General features: G+C 33.8%; 1 protein-coding gene across 1 annotated transcript in view; it reads left to right on the top strand.

The window, feature by feature from the left end:
* Nucleotides 1–8271: 8271 nt before the first annotated feature.
* The window catches only part of ADAMTS6 (ADAM metallopeptidase with thrombospondin type 1 motif, 6), a 176644-nt gene continuing 164358 nt past the window's right edge, over nt 8272–20557 (top strand). The window contains exons 1-2 of the mRNA XM_011930125.1: nt 8272–8322; nt 12870–12975. Coding sequence (XP_011785515.1) covers nt 12890–12975 — 86 coding nt within the window. The 5' untranslated portion in view covers nt 8272–8322; nt 12870–12889. The remainder of the gene's footprint in view (nt 8323–12869; nt 12976–20557) is intronic.

Genomic DNA, 20557 nt, shown 5'->3' on the forward strand with positions numbered 1-20557 from the left:
TTCTAGTGCTATGTTGAGCAAGAGTAGTGAGAATAGGCATGCTTGTCTTGTTTCAGATTTTAGAGGAAAAGCCTTCTTCTTTTCTCTGTTAAATATGATTTTTCCTGTGGGTTTGTCACATATGGCCTTTATTATGTTGAGGTACTTTACTTCTCATATGGTTTAGCTGTGTCCCCACCCAAATCTCATCTTGAATTTTAGCCCCCACAATTCCCACATGTTATGGGAGGGACCCAGTGGGAGGTAAGTGAATCATGGGGGCGGGTCTTTCCCGTGCTATTCTCGTGATAGTGAGTAAGTCTCATGAAATCTAATGGTTTCATAAAGGGGAATTTCTGTACACAAGCCCTCTTCTCTTGTCTGCCACCATGTGAGACATTCCACCATGATTGTGAGGCCTCCCCAGCCATATGGAACTATGAATCCATTATACCTCTTTCTTTGGTAAATTGCCCAGTCTTGGGTATGTCTGTGTCAGTAGTGTGAAAATGAACTAATACACCTTCTATATCTAATTTATTATGAGGTTTTATCATTAAGCAATGTTGAATTTTATCAAATGCTTTTTCTGCATCTATTGAGATGATGATATGGGTTTTTTCCTTCATTCTATTCATGTTATATATGACATTTATTGATTTGCATATGTTGAACCATCCTTGCATTCCTGTGATATTTCTCACTCGATCATGATGTGCTGTTGTATTTGGTTTGCCAGTATTTTATTGAGGATTTTTGTGTCTATATTTATCAGGGATATTGGCCTGGAGTTTCCTTTTCTTGTTGTCTCCTTGTCTGGTAGTATCAGAGTTATGGTGGCCTCTTAGAATGAGTTAGAAAAGATTTCCCTCTCCTTCACTTTTTTGGAGTAGTTTGAGAAGAATTGGTACTTATCCATCTTAGAAGATTTGTTAGAAATCAGTGGTGAAGTCATCTGGTCTTGGACTTTTCTTTCTTGGAAGACTTTTTATTATTGATTCAATTTCTTTGCTTATAATTGGTCTGTTCAGGTTTTCTATTTCTTTTTGGTCAACCTTGGAAAGTTGCATGTGTCCAGGAGTTTATCCATTTCTTCTAGGTTTTCACATTTATTGGAATATAGTTGTTCACAGTAGACTCTAATGACTCTTTATTTTTCTGTGATATCTGTTGTGACATCACTTTTTTTAATTTCTGAGATATTATTTATTTGGGTCTTCTCTCTTTTCTTCTTAGTCTAGCAAATGGTTTGTCAGTTTTCGTTATCTTTTCAAAAAACCACTTTTTTGTTTTATCGATCTCATATTTTTTAGTTTCATTTTCATTTATTGTTGCTCTGATTACATTATTTCTTCTACTAATTTGGGGTTTGGGTTTTTCTTATTTTTCTAATTTCTTGAGATTAATTGTTAAGTTGTTTATTTGAAATCATTCTAGTTTTTTGATTTATGCATTTATTGCTATAAGCTTTCCTCTTATATTGCTTTTGCTATGTCCTATAGGTTTTGGTATGTTGTGTTTCTATTTTTATTTGTTTCAAGGAATTTTTAAATTTTATTCTTAATTTCTTCCTTCACCCATTGGTCATTCAGGAACATGTTGTTTAATTTCATACATTTGTATAGTTTTGGATGTTCTTCTTGAACATCTGATGTTTCCTTGTTGATTTTCTGTCTAGATGATCTGTCCAATGCTGAGAGTGACATATTATTGCAGCCTATCTCTCTCTTTAGATCTGATAATATTTGCTTTATATATCTGGGTGTTCCTGTGTAGGGTGCATATATATTTACGATTGTTATATTCCCTTGCTGAATTGATCCCTTTATTATTTATTAAATATTATTTTGTCTATTTTTACAGCTTTTAATTTCAAGTTTGTTTTATCTGATATAAATAAAGGTATACCTGCTCTCTTTTGGTTTCTGTTTGCATGGAATGCCTGTTTTTATCCCTTCACTTTCAGTCTCTATGCATCTTTACAGGTGAGATGTGTTTCTTGCAGACAAATTATATTGGGTCCTTTTTTTAAAAAAGAAAATCTTATTTAGTCAATTTATATCTTTTAAATGGGGAATTTAATCCATTTACATTCTAGGTTACTATTAAGAGATAAGAATTTATTCCTGTCATTTTATTGATCGTTTTCCAGTTATTTTGTTTATCATTTCCTCCTTCCTTCCTCTCTTATTGTTTACTTTTGCCATTGGGTGGTTCTCTGTAGTACTGAGGTTTGATTCCTTTCTCTTTATTCTTTGTGTATTTACTTTACCAGTGAGTTTTATAATTCTACATGTTTTCATGATGGTGGTTATTATTTTTTTATTTCCAGATGTGAGACTTCCCTGAGCATGTCTTGTAAGGCCAGGCTAGTGTTACAAAAGTTCCTTAGTTTTTGCTTGTCTGTGAAATAATTTTTTTTTAATTTCTGAAGAATAGCTTTACTGGGTATAATAATCTTTGGTGGCATAGTTTTTTTCTTTCAGTGCTTTAAATACACCTTCTTATTGTCTCCTGGTCTATAAGGTTTCTGCAGAGAAATTAGCTGTTAGTCTAATGGTGATTTGTTTATATATGACTTGACACTTTTCTCTTGTTGCTTTTAAAATTCTTTGCTTTGACTTTTGACAATTTGACTATATGTGCCTTGGAAAGGACTTGTTTGGAGTAAATCCATTTAGAGTTATTCGAGCTTTCTACACTCTCTCCTAAGACTTTGGAAATCCATCTCTTTCCCAAGTCTTTGGGAGTTTTCTGTTATTATTTCATAAAATATGGTTTCCTCACTTTTTTCCTTCTTTTCTCCTTCTGAAAGCTCATAATACAAACTTTTGTTAATTTATTGGTGTTTCATAAATCCTATAGGCTTTCTTCATTCTTTTTTATTCTTTTCTCTTTACTTTTTCTGCCTGTGTTATTTCAAAATACCTGTCTTTTTGTTTGGAAGTTCTTTCTTCTGCTTGATCTAGTCTGTTGCTGAACTCTTGATTGTATTTATTTCCTTCATTTAATTCTTCTGTTCTAGTATTTCTCTTTTCTTCTATTTTTTATTTGATATTTATCTCTATTGAACTTCTCATTTAAATCATTAATTGTTCTGATTTCATTAAATTGTCTATATTATATCTCACTTTCCTTAAGATTTTTTTTTGAATTCTTTTTCTGGCATGTCATATATTTCCTTATGATTTGGTTTCTGTTACTGAAGAATTATTGTTTTTCTTTGTGGGTTACATTTTTTTTTTCCTTTTTTTATGATTGACGTGTTCCCATGTTGATTTCTATGCAACTGGTAGAAAAGCTACCTCTTCTAATTTTATGGAGTAGGTTTCATAGGGAAAGATTAATCCATATAAGTAGATCTTGGGGTGTCAGTTTGGTAGGGTCTGTTGGCCTTGGTTGTAGATAGACACAGTAGTATTGTCTGTGTGTAGTTTCTAAAGCTGTAATTCACATTAGTGGTATTTGTGAATTTCTCAGTGACCTAGGCTGAGAGAATTTGCTTTGATGGTGGCATAGCTTTGCCAGGGGTGGGCTTGCTGGGCTATTTCTCAGGTCAGAAATGTGTTCACATGGTGGGTTGGCTAGCTTGCGGTCTGACTCACTAGGTTTAGGGCCATCGTGCTGTTACTCTGATTGGAAACACAGGCATGCAGTTACTTAGACAGCCTGGGGGTGTGCCTGCCAAGAGTGGCTTGGAGGGCTATTTCTCAGGTCCAGGACATGAGTGCGCAGCTGCTTGGCTGGCATGGGGATGTGTCTGCCAGGGTTGGCCTACAGGGCTATTTCTCAGGCCTGTGACGCAGGCATAAGGATGTTCAGCTGGCCTGGTGGCATGTCTGCTGGGGGCAGACTACAGGCTGTTTATCTTGCATAGGACACAGCTGCATAGCTCCTTGGTTAGCTTAGGGGCATGTTTGCCAGGGTTGGCCCACATGGCTGTTTCTTAGGCCTGGGATGTGGTCACATGACTTCTTGGCTGGCCTGGGTGGGTGTCTGCTGCAGGTGGCCCATGGGGCTGTAGTCCTGGCTCTGGGCCCAGGCACACAGCTGCTTGGCTGGCTGGGAGGGCGTGTCTTTCAGGGGCAGTCCATGGGGCTGCTTTTTAGGCTTAGGATTCAAGCAAAGGGCTGCTTGGCTGCCCTGGAAGCATGTCTGCTGGTGGTGGAAGATAATGCTATATTTTGGAGATCTTAAAATGCAACTTAATCATGTGTTTTGGTCTGTTTCTCTGATAGCCATGCCTAGGCAAAAGTGAACAGAAAATTAAAGAGTTGAAAGTATCCGTACCTGAAAAGTATACCAATGTTACAGTCTCAACCAAATTCTCTAGTTTTGATCTTGCTCAATTGTCCAACCTCATTATGAATTTAGGATAAAAGAATGGCAACATATGCGTTCATCTGCTTACTCAAAAGTGGAACCCTAATTTCCCTAAAGTACTGGGCTTTATGTAGATTCCCTATGACTATCTTTCTTAATTCTTTTTCATCTGACCTGAAGCCTTTATTACACTTTCACGAAAAGAAAACCAAAAAAGTACCATAGGGATAAGGTGCTATTTTTCTATCCAAATTCAGAATAATGGACATTTTCCAATTTTATTTCAGCTTTTCTTTTACTTCTTAGCATTCCGGTGTACTTCTTAGCCTAGTCTGCAGGTAGGATCACAGGCCCAAGTTTGGGGGCTCCTGCCATCTGTGGGTTGGTAAGGATTTAGTAGTGACTGATTTTTGTAAAGGGTGTTGAGAGTAAGCAATCAGAATTCCTTTTCCTCAATCTTCTCTTTCTTCAATTTGTACTGCTGCAATAAAAGTCCTAAAAGTATACCAATATATATTTGGGATAAAGCCAGACTCCTTGCATTATTTTTCTTTGTAATTTTTCCTGAAGTGGTTCAGATCTGGAGGAAAATAAGGCAAACCTACAGTATGGCAGAGAGTTGATGGGATGTAGAGTGAATGTGATGCAAAGTAAAAATGAGAAAGTTAGGTAAAAGAAAGAAAGAGGGTGTGAAGTTAGTGAAGATTATTATTATGGCATAAAATTTAAAAATGCTATTTAAAGATAAGATGGGAGACAACTGAGAGTTATATCGAGGAACTGAAATAAGCTGGTTCATATTTGGCCTACTTTAAGAGACAATGACTTACGTGTAGTACAGCTTGAATTAAATGATTTCTCAAGATTTTTTACATTTGTAAGCAATATGGAGCTGACAGCACAGAAAATAGTTTGTGGGAAAGGAATCAGGAATTTATACATGAAGAAGAAGGAAAATAGGGATAAGAGAATGAATAGAATAAGAAATATCCCACAAAAAGGAAATTGAAAAAGGTAAAATATGAGATAATAGTAAGTTTATAAAATATGTAAATAATAGACTAAAAGTAATTTTGAGTTTTAAAAAATATTTCAAATGATTACCTTGCACTTCTGCTGAACATTTTGTTACGTGTAGGTAACACAATATTGAGCAAGTATACACAAAGTATGAAAAAATATTTGTATTCATCAATTCTATATTTGAATAGAAATTAAATATAGTTGAAGAAGATTGCCTTCAATAGAAACTTTAATGTTTCAGATTTATTATTCCCAATTTATAATATAAATACAACTTGATTCTATGTTATATAATTCATGGATAAGATGGTGTAATTTTTAAATCCATGACTGAAGTTTTTCTTCTGCCCACAGTCTGTTTCTACTATTCCATGGTACATATTAAGGAAAGGCAATTATAGGAATGGCCTAAAGAAGAGAAATCTGTTAGAAGTAGATATCATGGTAGATAAAGCCACATATAAATTTTTTTTTTATTACCTTGTCATTTCTTCCATTTATCAATCTGGAATTTTTATTGTTGCAAACTGTCCTAAGCTAGTATGTTCAGGCAAAACCTTAGGATTTGGTGGATAAAGGTTATCAGTTATAATGAAGGGAAGTTTTAGATCAAATTCCATTATAAATATAAATATTCGTAAAATAAGCAAGAAGGCACAAATATTTCATATTCCTTATTTTATAAGCTTGATGACATTCCAACTCTGTTATTTAGGTGCTCTGACAATACTTTGCATGAAGAGTGCACTCAGTATGTATATGAAAATATTTGGCAGACAGAATTTATTACCCTTATATTTGTCATCAGGTACCCTAATACTTCAAACCATTGAGTGGACATACAGGACAAATCTCAGATGTGTTACCTAAGTGTACATCCTGCAGTGCTTGCTGGGTTTTTGTATGGGTTCATGCAAAGTGGGGCAATGTTTCTGAAATATTTTGGCCAATCTACAGATCTGGAACACCACTAATTTTTTCCTTCAATGCAATGAAAAACACATTTTTAACATTCATTAGACATTCATTGGCTAATTATCAAGTTTCTCTTTTGTTTATCATCAGAGACAGGCCTAGCTGAAAGACTTTCTGATTAAAGTTGGTTGTACAGAAATTTATATATGTATGTATATTCTCCCTACTCTCTCACCTCTCCCTTAGATACCCACTGTTATCCTTCCAGATTTATATCTATATATAAGCAAACTGTATATATACTCATACTTTGAAAAAATTCTTTTCTACTATACAAACTATTTTCTAAGTTGCTTTTGTCTATAAGAAAAACAAATCTGGTTTAACATTCAATATTTCGGTCTCTCTGAAATTCTTATAGTTCTTCAGTATGCCATACTCTTTCTAGACTTTGTTCCTTTGAATATTCTCTACTTGGAATGCTTTTACTTTTCTTTGTTTTAATCTGGCTTAAACTTTAAGACCTGTTTCAGATGCATGTCCTGTATGAATCTGTTTCCTAGCTTTCTATGTGTATTCACTGTTTTGTCTGTATTTCTATATTTTGTATTTAAGTAGGTTATGGCAGTAATCATCATGATAGTCGTTAACAAATACTGGTTGCATAGTGTAAATCTAACTATTTTTACATTTATTTTATTTAATCTTTTTTCCAGATTTCTCTGTAATTTATCACTTGTCTTTTATTTTCCAAAATAGACCAAAAGTAACTTATTTATCTTTCTATTACCAATTGGATTGAATGGCTTACCAATTGGATGAATGTGTGAATGGTCAGAAGAGAAGTTTATGCAAGAGGAAAAGAAAATCCCTTTCCTCAAATGTAAAATGAGCAGGATGAAGAGTTTGAAATTCTAAAGATAGACCCAGGGTATCTCCAGAAATTTTAATGAGTTCAACAACCCAGTGATATGGCTGATTATAATATTTGTTTCATGAAAATACATTTTGGTCTGGTGATTGATAAGTAAGAATGGGATTATTTACTAACCTTCTACCCTACTAATATTGACTAATCTTTATATACAATAAAAGAGAACTTTTACAACTTGAATTTCCCTGTAGTTTGTGAAACTTTACTTTTTAACTGAAAAGCTTTCCGCTTCCAGCATAAAACAGAGGCAAATAAAAATTTTTAGCCTTTTACATTTATTTTTTACTCTCACTTTAGAAACTTTAAATACTTTTGGTTTTAAAAATGTTTACAAGGATATACCAAAAATGCTTAAAATAAATGTTTATATCAATATTGACAGGATTCTAAATGTAATATTTTTAAAATATGCAACATTATGGAGTCAATCTTTTGTATTGAGTTATAATGCAGCATGATATAGAATAAATCTGACCAACATTAGGGAAGCTTTCTTTTGAGAGATTCATTTAGCCTTTTGTAAAATCACCTAAAAATATTTGTATTTTAGCCATGCTAATTTGCTGGTATACAATTAGGAGAAATATGTAATATCAATTTTATTCCCACTGTTGTATTACATGATCTTTTTTTCTTTAACAAGAACCTGTGTTAAAGCAACTCCAAATAGTGCCTATAGCTCAGAAGTGTAAAATACAGTCTGTGTCTGTAACAAAACCCTATTCCCACAGGTTCAAAAGAGATTGGAAATAAGAAGCCACCTATTTGCATTTTGCAGAAGTAGCAGCAATCTGCAGACAACCCACTCTAGCTTCAAAACAGTATAGTAGATGATTTTATGGAACTTGCAATTACAAAAATCCGCTTTAACCTTTCTTTCTTACTGGCAGGTGTTCTATTGGCTTGCAGCCAGAGGCTGTGAGCGTAGTGCTGCCTGTGGTGTTCCTCAGCACTGTAGAGTGCTGAAAATGCCGACACTCCAGTTGATTGCTCATAATTGCATTAATTGTGGTCTGACAACTTCAGGAGAGAAGTATGATGAATATAGAAAACTATTTTACAAATTTGATCAGAGTACAAATTTCATCTCTTTTTTCTCCATAGATATGATATCTGCACTTATAAAAATAAGCCTTGTGGAACACTGGGTAAGTTTTTTTTTTTTTTTTTAGTAAAGATAGAATGGTTCAGATTGTCTGTCTGGACCAACGGCTTTAATCTTTATTATTAATTTGCTCATTTTCCTTTCTGTACCTCTGAAATCCCTAAAATCTGTTACATCCAGCCTTTGCAGATATGTCATTTACTAGGAAACAAATATTTATTACTATCATAAATATTATATAAATTTCATTGGCTTTTTTGACAACTGGAATGATTATTAAAATTAACAGAATATGATTCAAAATCATTAAAGAATTATAAATTGAGGTTATCACTCATGTTCATATAATCCATCTCTGTAGTGTATTTTCTAAAAATACCAAGATTGTGAGAGCAAATAAAAGCAGTCAACATCTTGAAATTTCAGGCTAGGAAAGGAAAGGAAAAAAAAAAAAAAGAACTAAGGATACTTAATGAGGATGCACCAAGAACAATACTTCTTTTGGTACAATTTTGTGGAAAGAGTATAGCCCCATAAGTTAAGATAGTATTGGAAATTTTATACTACGCAAACAACAACAACAAAAAATAATCTTATAAAATGTTATAGCCACAGGTGAAGAAGGGGTACAAGATTATCTTTCTTGTGCTCCCAAAGGGTCATTTGTCTTTTTAAAAGCATTTCTGTAGTATTCTAGAATTTTAAAAATTACACGTTGTTACAGAGCATAATTTCATAGTTAACTGCAAATACAAATGGGCAAAAAAGGTAGCTCTCCAGTAGTCTAACATATTAAGCAACTAGAGTTATTTTAAAGGACAGAAGCTCTTTTTCTCTGATAAATTTTTTAAGACTTTTTACAGACTCAGAAGGTAAACAACTGAAGATGAATTCTCTAGTTTCTCTATGACAAGTCTCAGTTTTCTTAATTGTAAAAGAATAGTTATGAAATTGATTCCTATGCACCCTCATAAGCATTTTGGGAAGAGCAAATTAAAGTAGATGTAGGAGGAAAAGTGTAACCCAACTTCCTGGGAAGTTCAGTGAAATATCTCTTCAGAAACTAAAATTTCTCTTGATAATTTTACCCGACTTCCCAGGCTTCTCCTACCCATTTCCCTCAGGATTTATGGCTGAAGAAGAAATCCCAAATAGCCAGTGCTGAGTATTAACTATGGAGAAGCTTGCTAGTTAAAAAGCATAATGGAGACAGAGTTCTCTTTGCTGTGCGAGCTCACGTCAAAAAGATTTACTTTGTAGTGTTTCAAGCTAACAAGACCAACATAATCCAACGGAGGGGACTCTGAACTGGGAACTAACAACTGGCTTTGACAGTTTCAGTACATTAACTTTTACGGTGTATTTAAGCTCTTTGTTCCTCAATTTTCTTATCTATGATGTAGGAGTAATATCTGCCCTTATGCTACATGGACATTGTTAAAATCATTTAAGGAAAAAAATGTAGATATATTTAGTAAAGAGGTAGTATAAAAATGAACTGGTATTATTTAATGTAGAAATTGTCTATGCTTTTAAACTTTAGATATAATAGACAGTAGACCTCAAATCAGGTGCACATATCAGCCAGAGCTAGTATTTTTCTAGTATATCTATATTTGAAGAAATGTGTATATACACACATATACACATTTATACATATACACACACATTCTCTCTCTCTATATATATATATATACCCTCACTCTCCCTATATATATCTCTCTCTATATATAGATATATCTATATATACCCTCACTGTATGTATATCTATATATATAACCTCACTCTCCCTATATATATACCCTCACTCTCCATATATATATATATATATATTCTGCTTTTTGAAGGTAGATTATTTACATCGAGATATGCTCTTTGTTGTATTAGGTTGGTGCAATTTACTTCGCACCGACCTAATGACATTAGTAAGACACACACACAGTGATTTTTACTTTTATTTTGAGATATTAAGTATTTTGGTACTGCCTAGTACTTTGTCATTATTGGCAAAGATTTGAGGTGTTTTCCTATTCTACTTCTTATTTTATTTTTCTGAAAATAATGTGTTCTAACTTTGATAGCTTATTAATTTATAGAATCAGTGCATTAATAGGTATGTATCAATGCACTTTCAAGCTCACTATAAGTTATTTTTCAAACTATAAACTTGTATATTATTTTCATACTACTTCTTGTGAAAACGGAATGAGCTGTATATATATTACACACACACACGTTTTAACTTCATCTATGGAAAATGTATTATCAGTAGAGAATTGAGCAGATTACTTTTTGACTTGTATTCTAGTCACTTTCATATTGGCTTTTATACTGATTTTTCCATAGTATCTTGCTTAATAATTCTGATGACCAATTGTAACATGGCTAAGTAGGCTTAAGGGTGCAAACTGTGGCCATCAAGCCGAGGAAACCTAAATGACCCAAATAGTAATCAAATCGCCATTATCACACATAAGAATTTTGACAGTCTCAATTTTATAGTATACAGAACATTGTGGGGGGTTGTGAAAATACATTAGCATTTAAAATACTTCCATTTTAGTTAAGATTTAGCTTTATATTTCAATGAGTAGGAATTTTCCAAGTATATTCTTTCTGAAGTTGTTGTTTTAGCAGAGATAACAATTTTATATAAGTTGGCAGAAGTAAACCCGTGCTTGTAAATACACCTTGAGGAGTCACTGAAAATTCTCAATTGAAAATACAGCCACATGGCACATACCAAAAAACGACACAACAACAACAAAACCCAAAAGCTAACCCATGGAATAATAGATTTTGGGAAATGTAAGAAACATTAATTTAACAATAATTATTCTTAGTAATTCTGCTTTTCTTTTGAAAAAACATACATTTCATAAAACTCAAAACAGAAACAGTATTCAGAGTGGCTTTGTTCTTCCCATATAATAGGCCACATTGAACCAAATAACTTAAAGCCAGATAATATAATGCAATTTTTAAAAAGATTTCAGGTACTTTCCTATTCTACTTCTCATTTTATTTTTCTTAAAATAAAAGTAAAATTCACTATGTGTGTCTCTCTCTTTCTCTCAGTGGAGATTGGAAATGACATTCATTAAAATATTTTAACTATTTAAACAAATATTAAATATTAACCAAAAATTAAATGAAACAAACAAAAAATAAGTTATCCTGCTCCACTTTTTACATTCTCTGTTTTAGGTCCCAATACCTCTAATGAATGGAAGGGCAGCCCAGGGGTATCACCAGTATTTATAACTCTGTGAGGCAGAAATCACCTCCCTCCCCAACTCCTGCCTCTCTCACATAAAACAGTAGGAAAGGCAAACAATCTGTTAGCAAATCCAGCGTTAATCTCATCTCTGTTCCAATGTAGCTGTTGATACTTATATTAGAAAATACAGAGAAACACAACTTCTAGAGCTTTCTCGTCAGTAAAATTATGGATTATATATCATTTATTGTTTCTAATTAGTACAGCTGGGAAATTATACCTAGCACAGAACATTGCTTATTGCATTCAATAAATATTCATTGAATTGAATTGAAATCACTTTTGGTGGGAAAGTAATTATTAATGTTTGGGTGACGATAGTAGACTACTGACCATAAAAAATGTTTTTTCCTACTTCTCCTTCAACTTCTTCGAAATAACTTTTTGTTTCTATGTGCATGAAGTATGATTTGGCATCTGTTTCCTTATAAGAGATGACATTTCTGCTTTTGCACAAAAATTCTTTTTTTAAGCACTGTGTTAAAGTTCTGTAGTATTTCACACAGCATGATATTCATTTGAAAGTAAATATTAAAACTTTTACATACTAAAATCCCCAAGGGGAGAATACCTTGAGTAACATAACATTTCACTGGAATCAGCGAATTAACACCATAGTATTTGCTTTATTAGTAAAACTCTAATGCATTGAAGTAGGGAATAGGAGAGAGGAAAAGTGACACTGAATGTGTGAATGACTTTCCTCCTATTAATATACTAAAAGAAATTGTTGCATCACTGTCAGGATTAATTTGAGACGATGAAAAAAAATATGCAAAAACCTCCCATCTTTAATAGTTGTCCTTTCCATCTTTTGAATCATTCATTTTATTTTTAATAAAAATATCACTTAAAAAATCATTTGGGATTCCCCCTTTTTTTGGTAACTAGAAAGTTACTTGTATATTTTTATGAACCCACTAAACTTAAACAGATCTCTTTAGAAAAATAATGTGGATATATTTTGCTTTCTACAGCCTGAAGAATGTTAAAATAGAAATGCTTTCTTGAATTCCCTCTTCTGGCTCAAGTTACTAGGTGGTCCCAAGTTACCAGAAGTAAAATTTATAAATCTAACCCCTAGTCTAGACATTTTCCAGCACTGACTGCAGTTCAAAAAATATTAATGTCTAGCCGGCAAAGTGAAATTCCCCCCAGTGATTTTGCAAATGACTAGAAAGTTAACCTTTTGCCAACGGCTCCTTCTGTGCATGGAGGTTATTAAAAAGAATCCAGGCATTTATAAGTATGGGCTTTTAAAGACTGAAACACCTTGGCTTGACCCTTTGTGTCTCTTTCTGTTTATTCAGGCTTGGCCTCTGTGGCTGGAATGTGTGAGCCTGAAAGGAGCTGCAGCATTAATGAAGACATTGGCCTGGGTTCAGCTTTTACCATTGCACATGAGATTGGTCACAAGTGAGTGAGTTTAAGAAAATCAAAATAAATTTTAGAACTCCGCTCTTGAGCAACTTGTAACTACTGTGTGGAAAGGCTGTGCTGAACCTTATTTTACTGCCTTTTTGTCTGATTCCAATAGAGGATGTTATTATTTTGAGTATTGGGATAAATCATCTTAAGAACTGGAGACTTGTTAGATCATCTTTGTTATTCAATGAGTAGTGTCCTCAGTGGTGAATGCATCACGTTTAAGTTTTTGTTCAGTCTCCTCGATACGTGTTTCCTTATAAAGTCCAGTTGTTTAAATGATCTTTCTTTTCCTCAAGTGACAATGCATATATATTTTAAAATCATTGACACCACTACCATAAAATGTAGTTTTAGTTTTCACTCTTCATACAGCTGTCAGCATCCCTTTTCCAGGCATAAAGTTTGTGCAGACATTGCTATGTAACTTGTATTTTCAGGTGCGTTTGTATATCACTGAAAAAAAAAAAACTGCAAGAAGTAGACGATACCATCCTCCTTTCTTCCTAGGAGAACCTGAAGGTTTTAATGTTTGTTTTAAGTGAACCTGTGCCAAAGGAAAAACTATCTTATGCACCCTGCCCCCGACCCATGGCAAAAAATACCATTTAAAAATTTTAAACAACAGGCAGTAGTAATATGAAAGCCTGTTCATGTGGAAGGAGAGAAGCTTGATAATACTTTTTTAAAAAATTTCAACATTTGTGTTGAAATTTGACTGAAAGATGACTTGCCTCAATTAGTCAATTTTTAAGCTGATTCTGATGCTCTTATAAAGGTAAAAACTAAACAAAAGAGCTTCCAATTTACTAACAGGATTTTTTTTAAGCAGGGAAGCTCTTCTAAAACAGAACAGTTAACATTTAGCAAATGACTAATTATATCTGCTAAAAAAAAATGAGAGAAAACTTTAAAATGTTAGTCCAGTGTTTTTAGCTAAAATAAGCAGCTTACTTGCAAGAACTCCTGACATATTTATAATTTAAGTTTTATAATCTACTTTTTTGGTGGCGACATAGCTAGGGGAAAAAGAACAAATAAAAATCAATGTTTTTAACCAACATTCAAGACCCATCTAAAATGCCAATTCTTCCATTAAACTTTTAAAAATTCTTAAAAAAAAATCAATGCTTATTATATACTTGCCTCAGAGGTAATTCCTGAGGTAAATCTGTAGTTCAGCTTTTTTTGTTGTTGTTGGAGAGTAAAATTGGGTCAGTTGGCTGCATTATTTCAAAATTGCAATCAAATTTTATCAAATTGATATTGATTTAGGTGTAAATTTAAATAAACAGCAAGTTTCAACCCTGGCTTGATTCAGACACAGGAAAAGTCAATATTATACTCTTAATGAAGACTGAAAAATATTGATGTTCTACTTTCCATTGTAATAAACATCAGGTGAATAAAAGGAAAAAGCCCTCTTAACCAAGCAGTTTATCTTTAATTCACTTAAAAATCTGGCTAATTAATGACTCTCATACTCCTATGCAATCAAACTGAATTTAATAGGTTCTGTTAGGTTCAGTTAAATTGGAAAGTTAGGAAAAGTAACATACAGTGGGTGAACACTTGTCTATGTGAAAACACTTATTATCTTATGTAGTCACAAGTTAATCAATGTCAACATACACATTTCATGTTCCTTTCTTGTATGTACGTACTTAAATAGCTGAGGTGAGGGTTTATCTTTCTTTGTATCTTTTATAAAGATTCTGATTGGGCAACTTCCCAGGCTTCCTAGATTTTGTTGTTGTTGTTGTTGGCCTTATAGATAAATCCTTTCAATTCTTCCTACAATGAATGGCTTGTACCTTCTGTAGAAAAACTGTGAAAGAGAAATAGAATATACCTCTGAAGTTTTATGTATCTTGGAGTAACTTTGTTTCATAGTTAACTCTTGTTTGAAAGTATGAGTGTTAAAAATGGGAAAAAAAAATCCACAAAATCCTTGGATTGAGAGCCAGAAAAATGCTTCCATTTAAAAATGTTGTTTGACAGACCAAAAAAAAAAAGATAGCTTTTTCCCCATGTCCAGTTTATCACCATGTTACTATCCCCCTTCCCCAGACAGCTGGGCAGATGTGTTTAGCATATATTGTCTGTTTTGTGTTGCTCTAAAGGAATACCTAAGCCTGAATAACTCATTTTAAAAAGCGGTTTATTTGACTCACAGTTCTGCAGGCTGTATGAGAAGCATAATGCCAGTATCTACTTCTAGTGAGGGACTCAGGAAGCTTCCACTCATGGTGGAAGGCAAAGCAGGAGCCAGTGCACCACACGGCAAGAGAGGCAGCAAGGGAGATGCTGTGCTCCTTTAAACAACCAGCTGTCATGTGAACTCACAGAGCAAGAATTCATTCATTCCCCCCCAGGAAGGCACCAAGCCAATTATGAGGGATCGGCCCCCATGACCCAAATACCTCCCACCAGGCCCCCCCTCCAGTATTTGGGATCACATTTCAATATGAGATTTAGAGGGAACAAACATCTAAACTATATCAACATACTATTTTTTTCAATATGTCAAATTATTGTTTGGTCAGTTAGGGAAAATCTGTTTCATATGTGAAGATCCCTTTACTTTGTTTTAAGATCTTAGGGTTTAGCCTTCAGGAACTTAGCAGGTCAACTCTGGCACAATTCATGTCATCATTAAAATACAGTGATCTCTATTTTTCCTGAACCAAAGCAGTAGCCATAGTAAATACATCAAATATATTTTCAGATGAAGTATACTGATTTTTTGTGACTCGTATCCTTTACGAGAATGGATGTTAAGTGATGTGATGATATCGGCAGATTCATTACAGTGAAGAACATTTGACCATAAATTACTGAGAAGAGCCCCTACTGAGTAACTAGACTGTGTGAATATTTTCTCCCTTTCTTTAAATTGTGTAGAATATGATTTTGCACACAGTGTATACTTGTGCAGGGATATAATATCTATTTAAAATAGCTGTGAGATAACATTTTCTTTGGCTAAGCCTTAGTGACCACTTTTATTTCTCTCCATCCTCTCCATCCTTTTGTGAAAACAAGAAATTAGTTTCGTTGTCAAGTGAAAAATTGTGGTTTTTTTACTATATTTAAATGACATGTCTAGGTTTAATATAGACTATAAGCCAAAGGCACTTAATGAAACCTTATAAGAAAGAATGTTCTTTGAAAGATTTAAAAAATTAATTATGTAGTTGCCATGAATTTTATAAGTTGAAAAGATTATGATGTCAAAGAGGATGGCAAGAATGCGGCCAGACATCTAGTATATTGAGAAAGCTATCTAGTGTATCTAAACTGTACAAAAACAAATAATCTTAATAAGGGATCTTAAAAATACTCATTTTTTGGTTATGAATGCATACTGAAGTATGTGAGACTGAAGTGACATGATGTCCAGGATTTTCTTTTAAAAGAAAGGAAAAAAAGAAAGAGAAAACAAGAATAGCAACATCTTGAATTTTATTATCTTGATGATGTGTTTATGGAAGTTCATTATGCCACAGTTTCTACTATTGTATATGTCTGATTTTTTCCACAAAATGAGTTCTAAGATCATACATTGTTTAGGTGTGACTTAACTCATTTATTAATCATGATTGAGTGAACTTCAATATTGAGAGAATCTTTAAAGTATTACAATTTGTAGTCAGACACTGTGGCTCATGCCTGTAATCCCAGCACTTTGAGAGGCCAAGGTGGAGGATTGCTTGAGCCCAGGCACTGGAGACCAGCCTGGGCAACATGGCCAAACCCTGTCCCTACAAAAAATACAAAAATCAGCCAGGTGTGGTGGCATGCACCTGTAGTCCCAGCTACTCGAGAGGCTGAGGTGGGAGGATGGATGAGCCCAGAAGATCAAGGCTGCAGTGAACCGTGATCATGATCATGCCACCACACTCCATTCTGGGTGACAGGCCAAGACTCTGTTAAAAAAAAAAAGAAAGAAAGAAAAAAGAAAAAGAAACCTGTATTGAAAGCTGTAGGGATATATTGGTCTTGCTTTAGGAAGTGAATATCAGTATTTTGTCTTAACCATAGGAATTCTCTCTGTAGATTAGTTAGGAGATGAGTTTTAATGTTAGTTTTATAAAATGAATTAGGAAATATTTTCTAGAATAGTTTGCTTTCCCATAAGTACATTTTAAAACATTATTTAGGTATAATTTACATACATTAAAAATGCACCCATTCTGTTTATGGTTCATTGAGCTTTGGCAAAGTTGTATAACCATGTCCCACCACCACAGTCAAGATATGAACATTTCTATTATCTGAAAAAGTCCCCTTTACGGTTAATTTCTACCCTCTTCCCCACTCCTTTATCCCCAGACAACCGTGGATCTCCTTTTTATCACTATAGATTAGGCTTGCTTTTCTATAGTTTCGTATAAGTGGAATTACTCATTGGGTACTCTTTTGTGTCTAGGTTTTTCCCCTGAGCGTAAGGTTTTTGGAGAGCCATCCATGTTGTTGTGTATATCAGTAGTTCACTTTTTTCCTGAATAGTAATCCATATCACATATCACTTTTCTGGTTGTTTTTAGTTTTGTGCTATTATGAATAGAATTATTATGCAGATCTGTTCATAACTATTTGTACTGATGTAAGCTTTCATTTCTCTTGGGTGGTACTGTTGGTAGCATGGTGTTAGTTTAATGATGTTAGTGATGGTGAGCAATTTTCATGTGCTTCATATACATCACTCATATATCTTTGAAGTGTCTGTTCAAATCCTTTTCCCACTTTCAAAAAATGGGTTGTTTTCTTCTTATTGATCTGTATTATGGATAAAAGTCTTCATCCTATTTATATGTGTGTTATGTGTGTATATATACACACATAAATAGGATGAAGACTTTTATCTAAAATATATAATATATATAACATATAACATATTCATCCATAATATATAACATAAAACATGTATAGTTTATATTTGTGTATATATCATATTTTCTCCTCATCTGTTGCTTCCTGTTTACATTTTAAATTGTGTCACCTTATGAAAAGCAGAAATTTAAAATTTTGATGAAGTCTAACTTAAAATTTTTCTTCTGTTGTTTGTGCTTTTTGTATCCTAAGAAAGCTTTGTGTATTTCAAGATTGTGAGGATATTTTCCTGTAGAAGATTTATACTTCTAGCTTTTATATTTAGATCTATAATCCATTTTGAGTTAATTTTTATGTATAATAGGAGGTACAGGTTGAGGTTCATCTTTTTTCCATATGAATATCCAGTAACTTCAGCACAATTTGCTTTAAAAAGTTGGTTGGTTTGTAGTTTTATTTTAATGCCTTTGTCTAGTTTTGGTATCAGAATAAAGTTTGTCTTACACAGCCAATGTTATACTGAATGGGCTAAAGCTAGAAGCATTCCCCGTGAAAACTGGCATAAGGCAAAGCTGCCCTCTCTCACCACTCGGGCTCAGCATAGGATTGGAAGTTCTGGCCAGGGCAATCAGGCAAGAGAAAGAAAGAAAGGGCATTCGAATAGGAAGAGAGGAAGTCAAACTACTCCCTGTTTGCAGATGACATGATCCTATATCTAGAAAACCCCATTATCTCAGCTCAAACGTTTCTTAAGCTGATAAACAACTTCAGCAAACTCAGGATACAAAATCAATGTGTAAAAATCACTAACATTCCTATAGACCAACAATAATTAAGCCAAGAGCCAAATCAGGAATGAACTTTCATTCACAATTGCCCCAAAATGAATAAAATACCTAGGAATACAGCTAACTAGGGAGGTGAAAGATCTCTACAAAAAAAAAAAAAAAAAAAAGCTAATGGGACTAATGGGATTTAATTAAACTAAAGAACTTCTGTACAGCAAAAGAAACTACCAACAGAGAAAACAGACTGTGTACAGAATGGAAGAAAATTTTTTCAGACTATGCATCTGACAAAGCTCTAATATACAGCATATATAAGGAACTTAAACAAATTTACAAGAAAAAAAACCATTAAAAAGTGGGCAAAGGACATGAACACACACTTCAAACAAGGCATACATACATACATATATGAAAAAAAAAGCTCAACATCACTGATAATTAGAGAAATCCAAATCAAAACCACAATGAAATACCATCTCAAACCAGTCAGAATGGCTGTTGTTAAAAAGTCAAAATTAACAGATGCTGGTGAGGTTGTGGAGAAAAAGAAATGCTTATATACTGTTGGTGAGAGTGTAAATTAGTTCGACCATTGTGTAAGACAGTGTGGTGATTCCTCAAAGATCTAAAGACAGAAATACCATTCAACCCAGCGTTCCCTTTGCTAGGTATATACCCAAAGGAATATAAATCACTCCATTTCAAAGACAAATGCACATGTATGTTCATTGCAACCCTATGCACAATAGCAAAGACATGAAGTCAACCTAAATGACCATCGATAACAGACTGGATAAAGAAAATGTGGTACATGTACACCATGGAATACTATGCAGCCATAAAAAAAGAATGAGATCATGTCCTTTGCAGGGACTTGGATAGACCTGGAGGCCATTATTCTCAGCAAATTAACATAGGAACAGAAAACCAAATACTGCATGTTCTCATTTATAAGTGGGAGCTAAATTATGAGAACACATGGACACATAAAGGGGGACAACAGACACTGGGGCCTTTTGGAGGGTAGAGGGTGGGAAGACAACTAATGTGTACTAGGCTTAATACCTGGATGTATTAGTCAGGGAAAAAACCTATACAATAGACCCCCATGACACAAATTTACCTATGTAACAAACCTGCACTTGCACCGTTGAACTTAAAATAAAAGTAAAAAAAAGAAGAGAGAGAGAGAATAAAATAAAATGGTTTAAGTTTTCTATTTTTTGGAATAGTTTGTATATTTAATGTTATTTTTTTCTTTAAATGCTTTTAGAATTCATCAATGATGTCATCAGAGCCTAGAATTTTTATTGTGGGAAGATTTTTAATTAAAAGTTTAATTTCCTTGTTAGATATAGGATAACATTTTCTAAATCTTTTGAGTCCTTATTTTGTAATTATGTCTTTCCAGTATTACTCAATTTCAGCTGAATTGCCAAATTTATTAACATTTGTGATATGCTTTTACTGTTTTTTAATGCCTGTAAGTAATTATATTCCCTCATTTATTCCTGATATGTACAATTTGTGTTTTCTCCCCCTTTTCTTGATCAGTCTATCTATAGGTTTATTGATTTTATTGTTCTCTTTTTAAAAAACATCTTTTGGGGGCCAGGCGCAATGGCTTACACCTGTAATCCCTGCACTTTTGGAGACTGAGGTGGGCGGATCACCTGAGGTCGGGAGTTCGAGACCAGCCTGACCAACATGGAGAAACCCTGTCTCTACTAAAAGTACAAAATAAGCCAGGTGTGGTGGCACATGCCTGTAATCTCAGCTACTCGGGAGGCTGAGGCAGAAGAATCACTTGAACCCAGGAGGCAGAGGTTGCAGTGAGCTGAGATCATAACATTGCACTCCATCCTGGGCAACAAGAGTGAAACGCCTCAGAAAACAAACAAACAAAAAAACCTTTTGGTTTCATTGATATTCTCTATCGTTTACTCATT

This window comes from Colobus angolensis, unplaced genomic scaffold (genome assembly GCF_000951035.1).
Source record: "Colobus angolensis palliatus isolate OR3802 unplaced genomic scaffold, Cang.pa_1.0 Scaffold84, whole genome shotgun sequence".
Lineage (NCBI taxonomy): Eukaryota > Metazoa > Chordata > Mammalia > Primates > Cercopithecidae > Colobus > Colobus angolensis.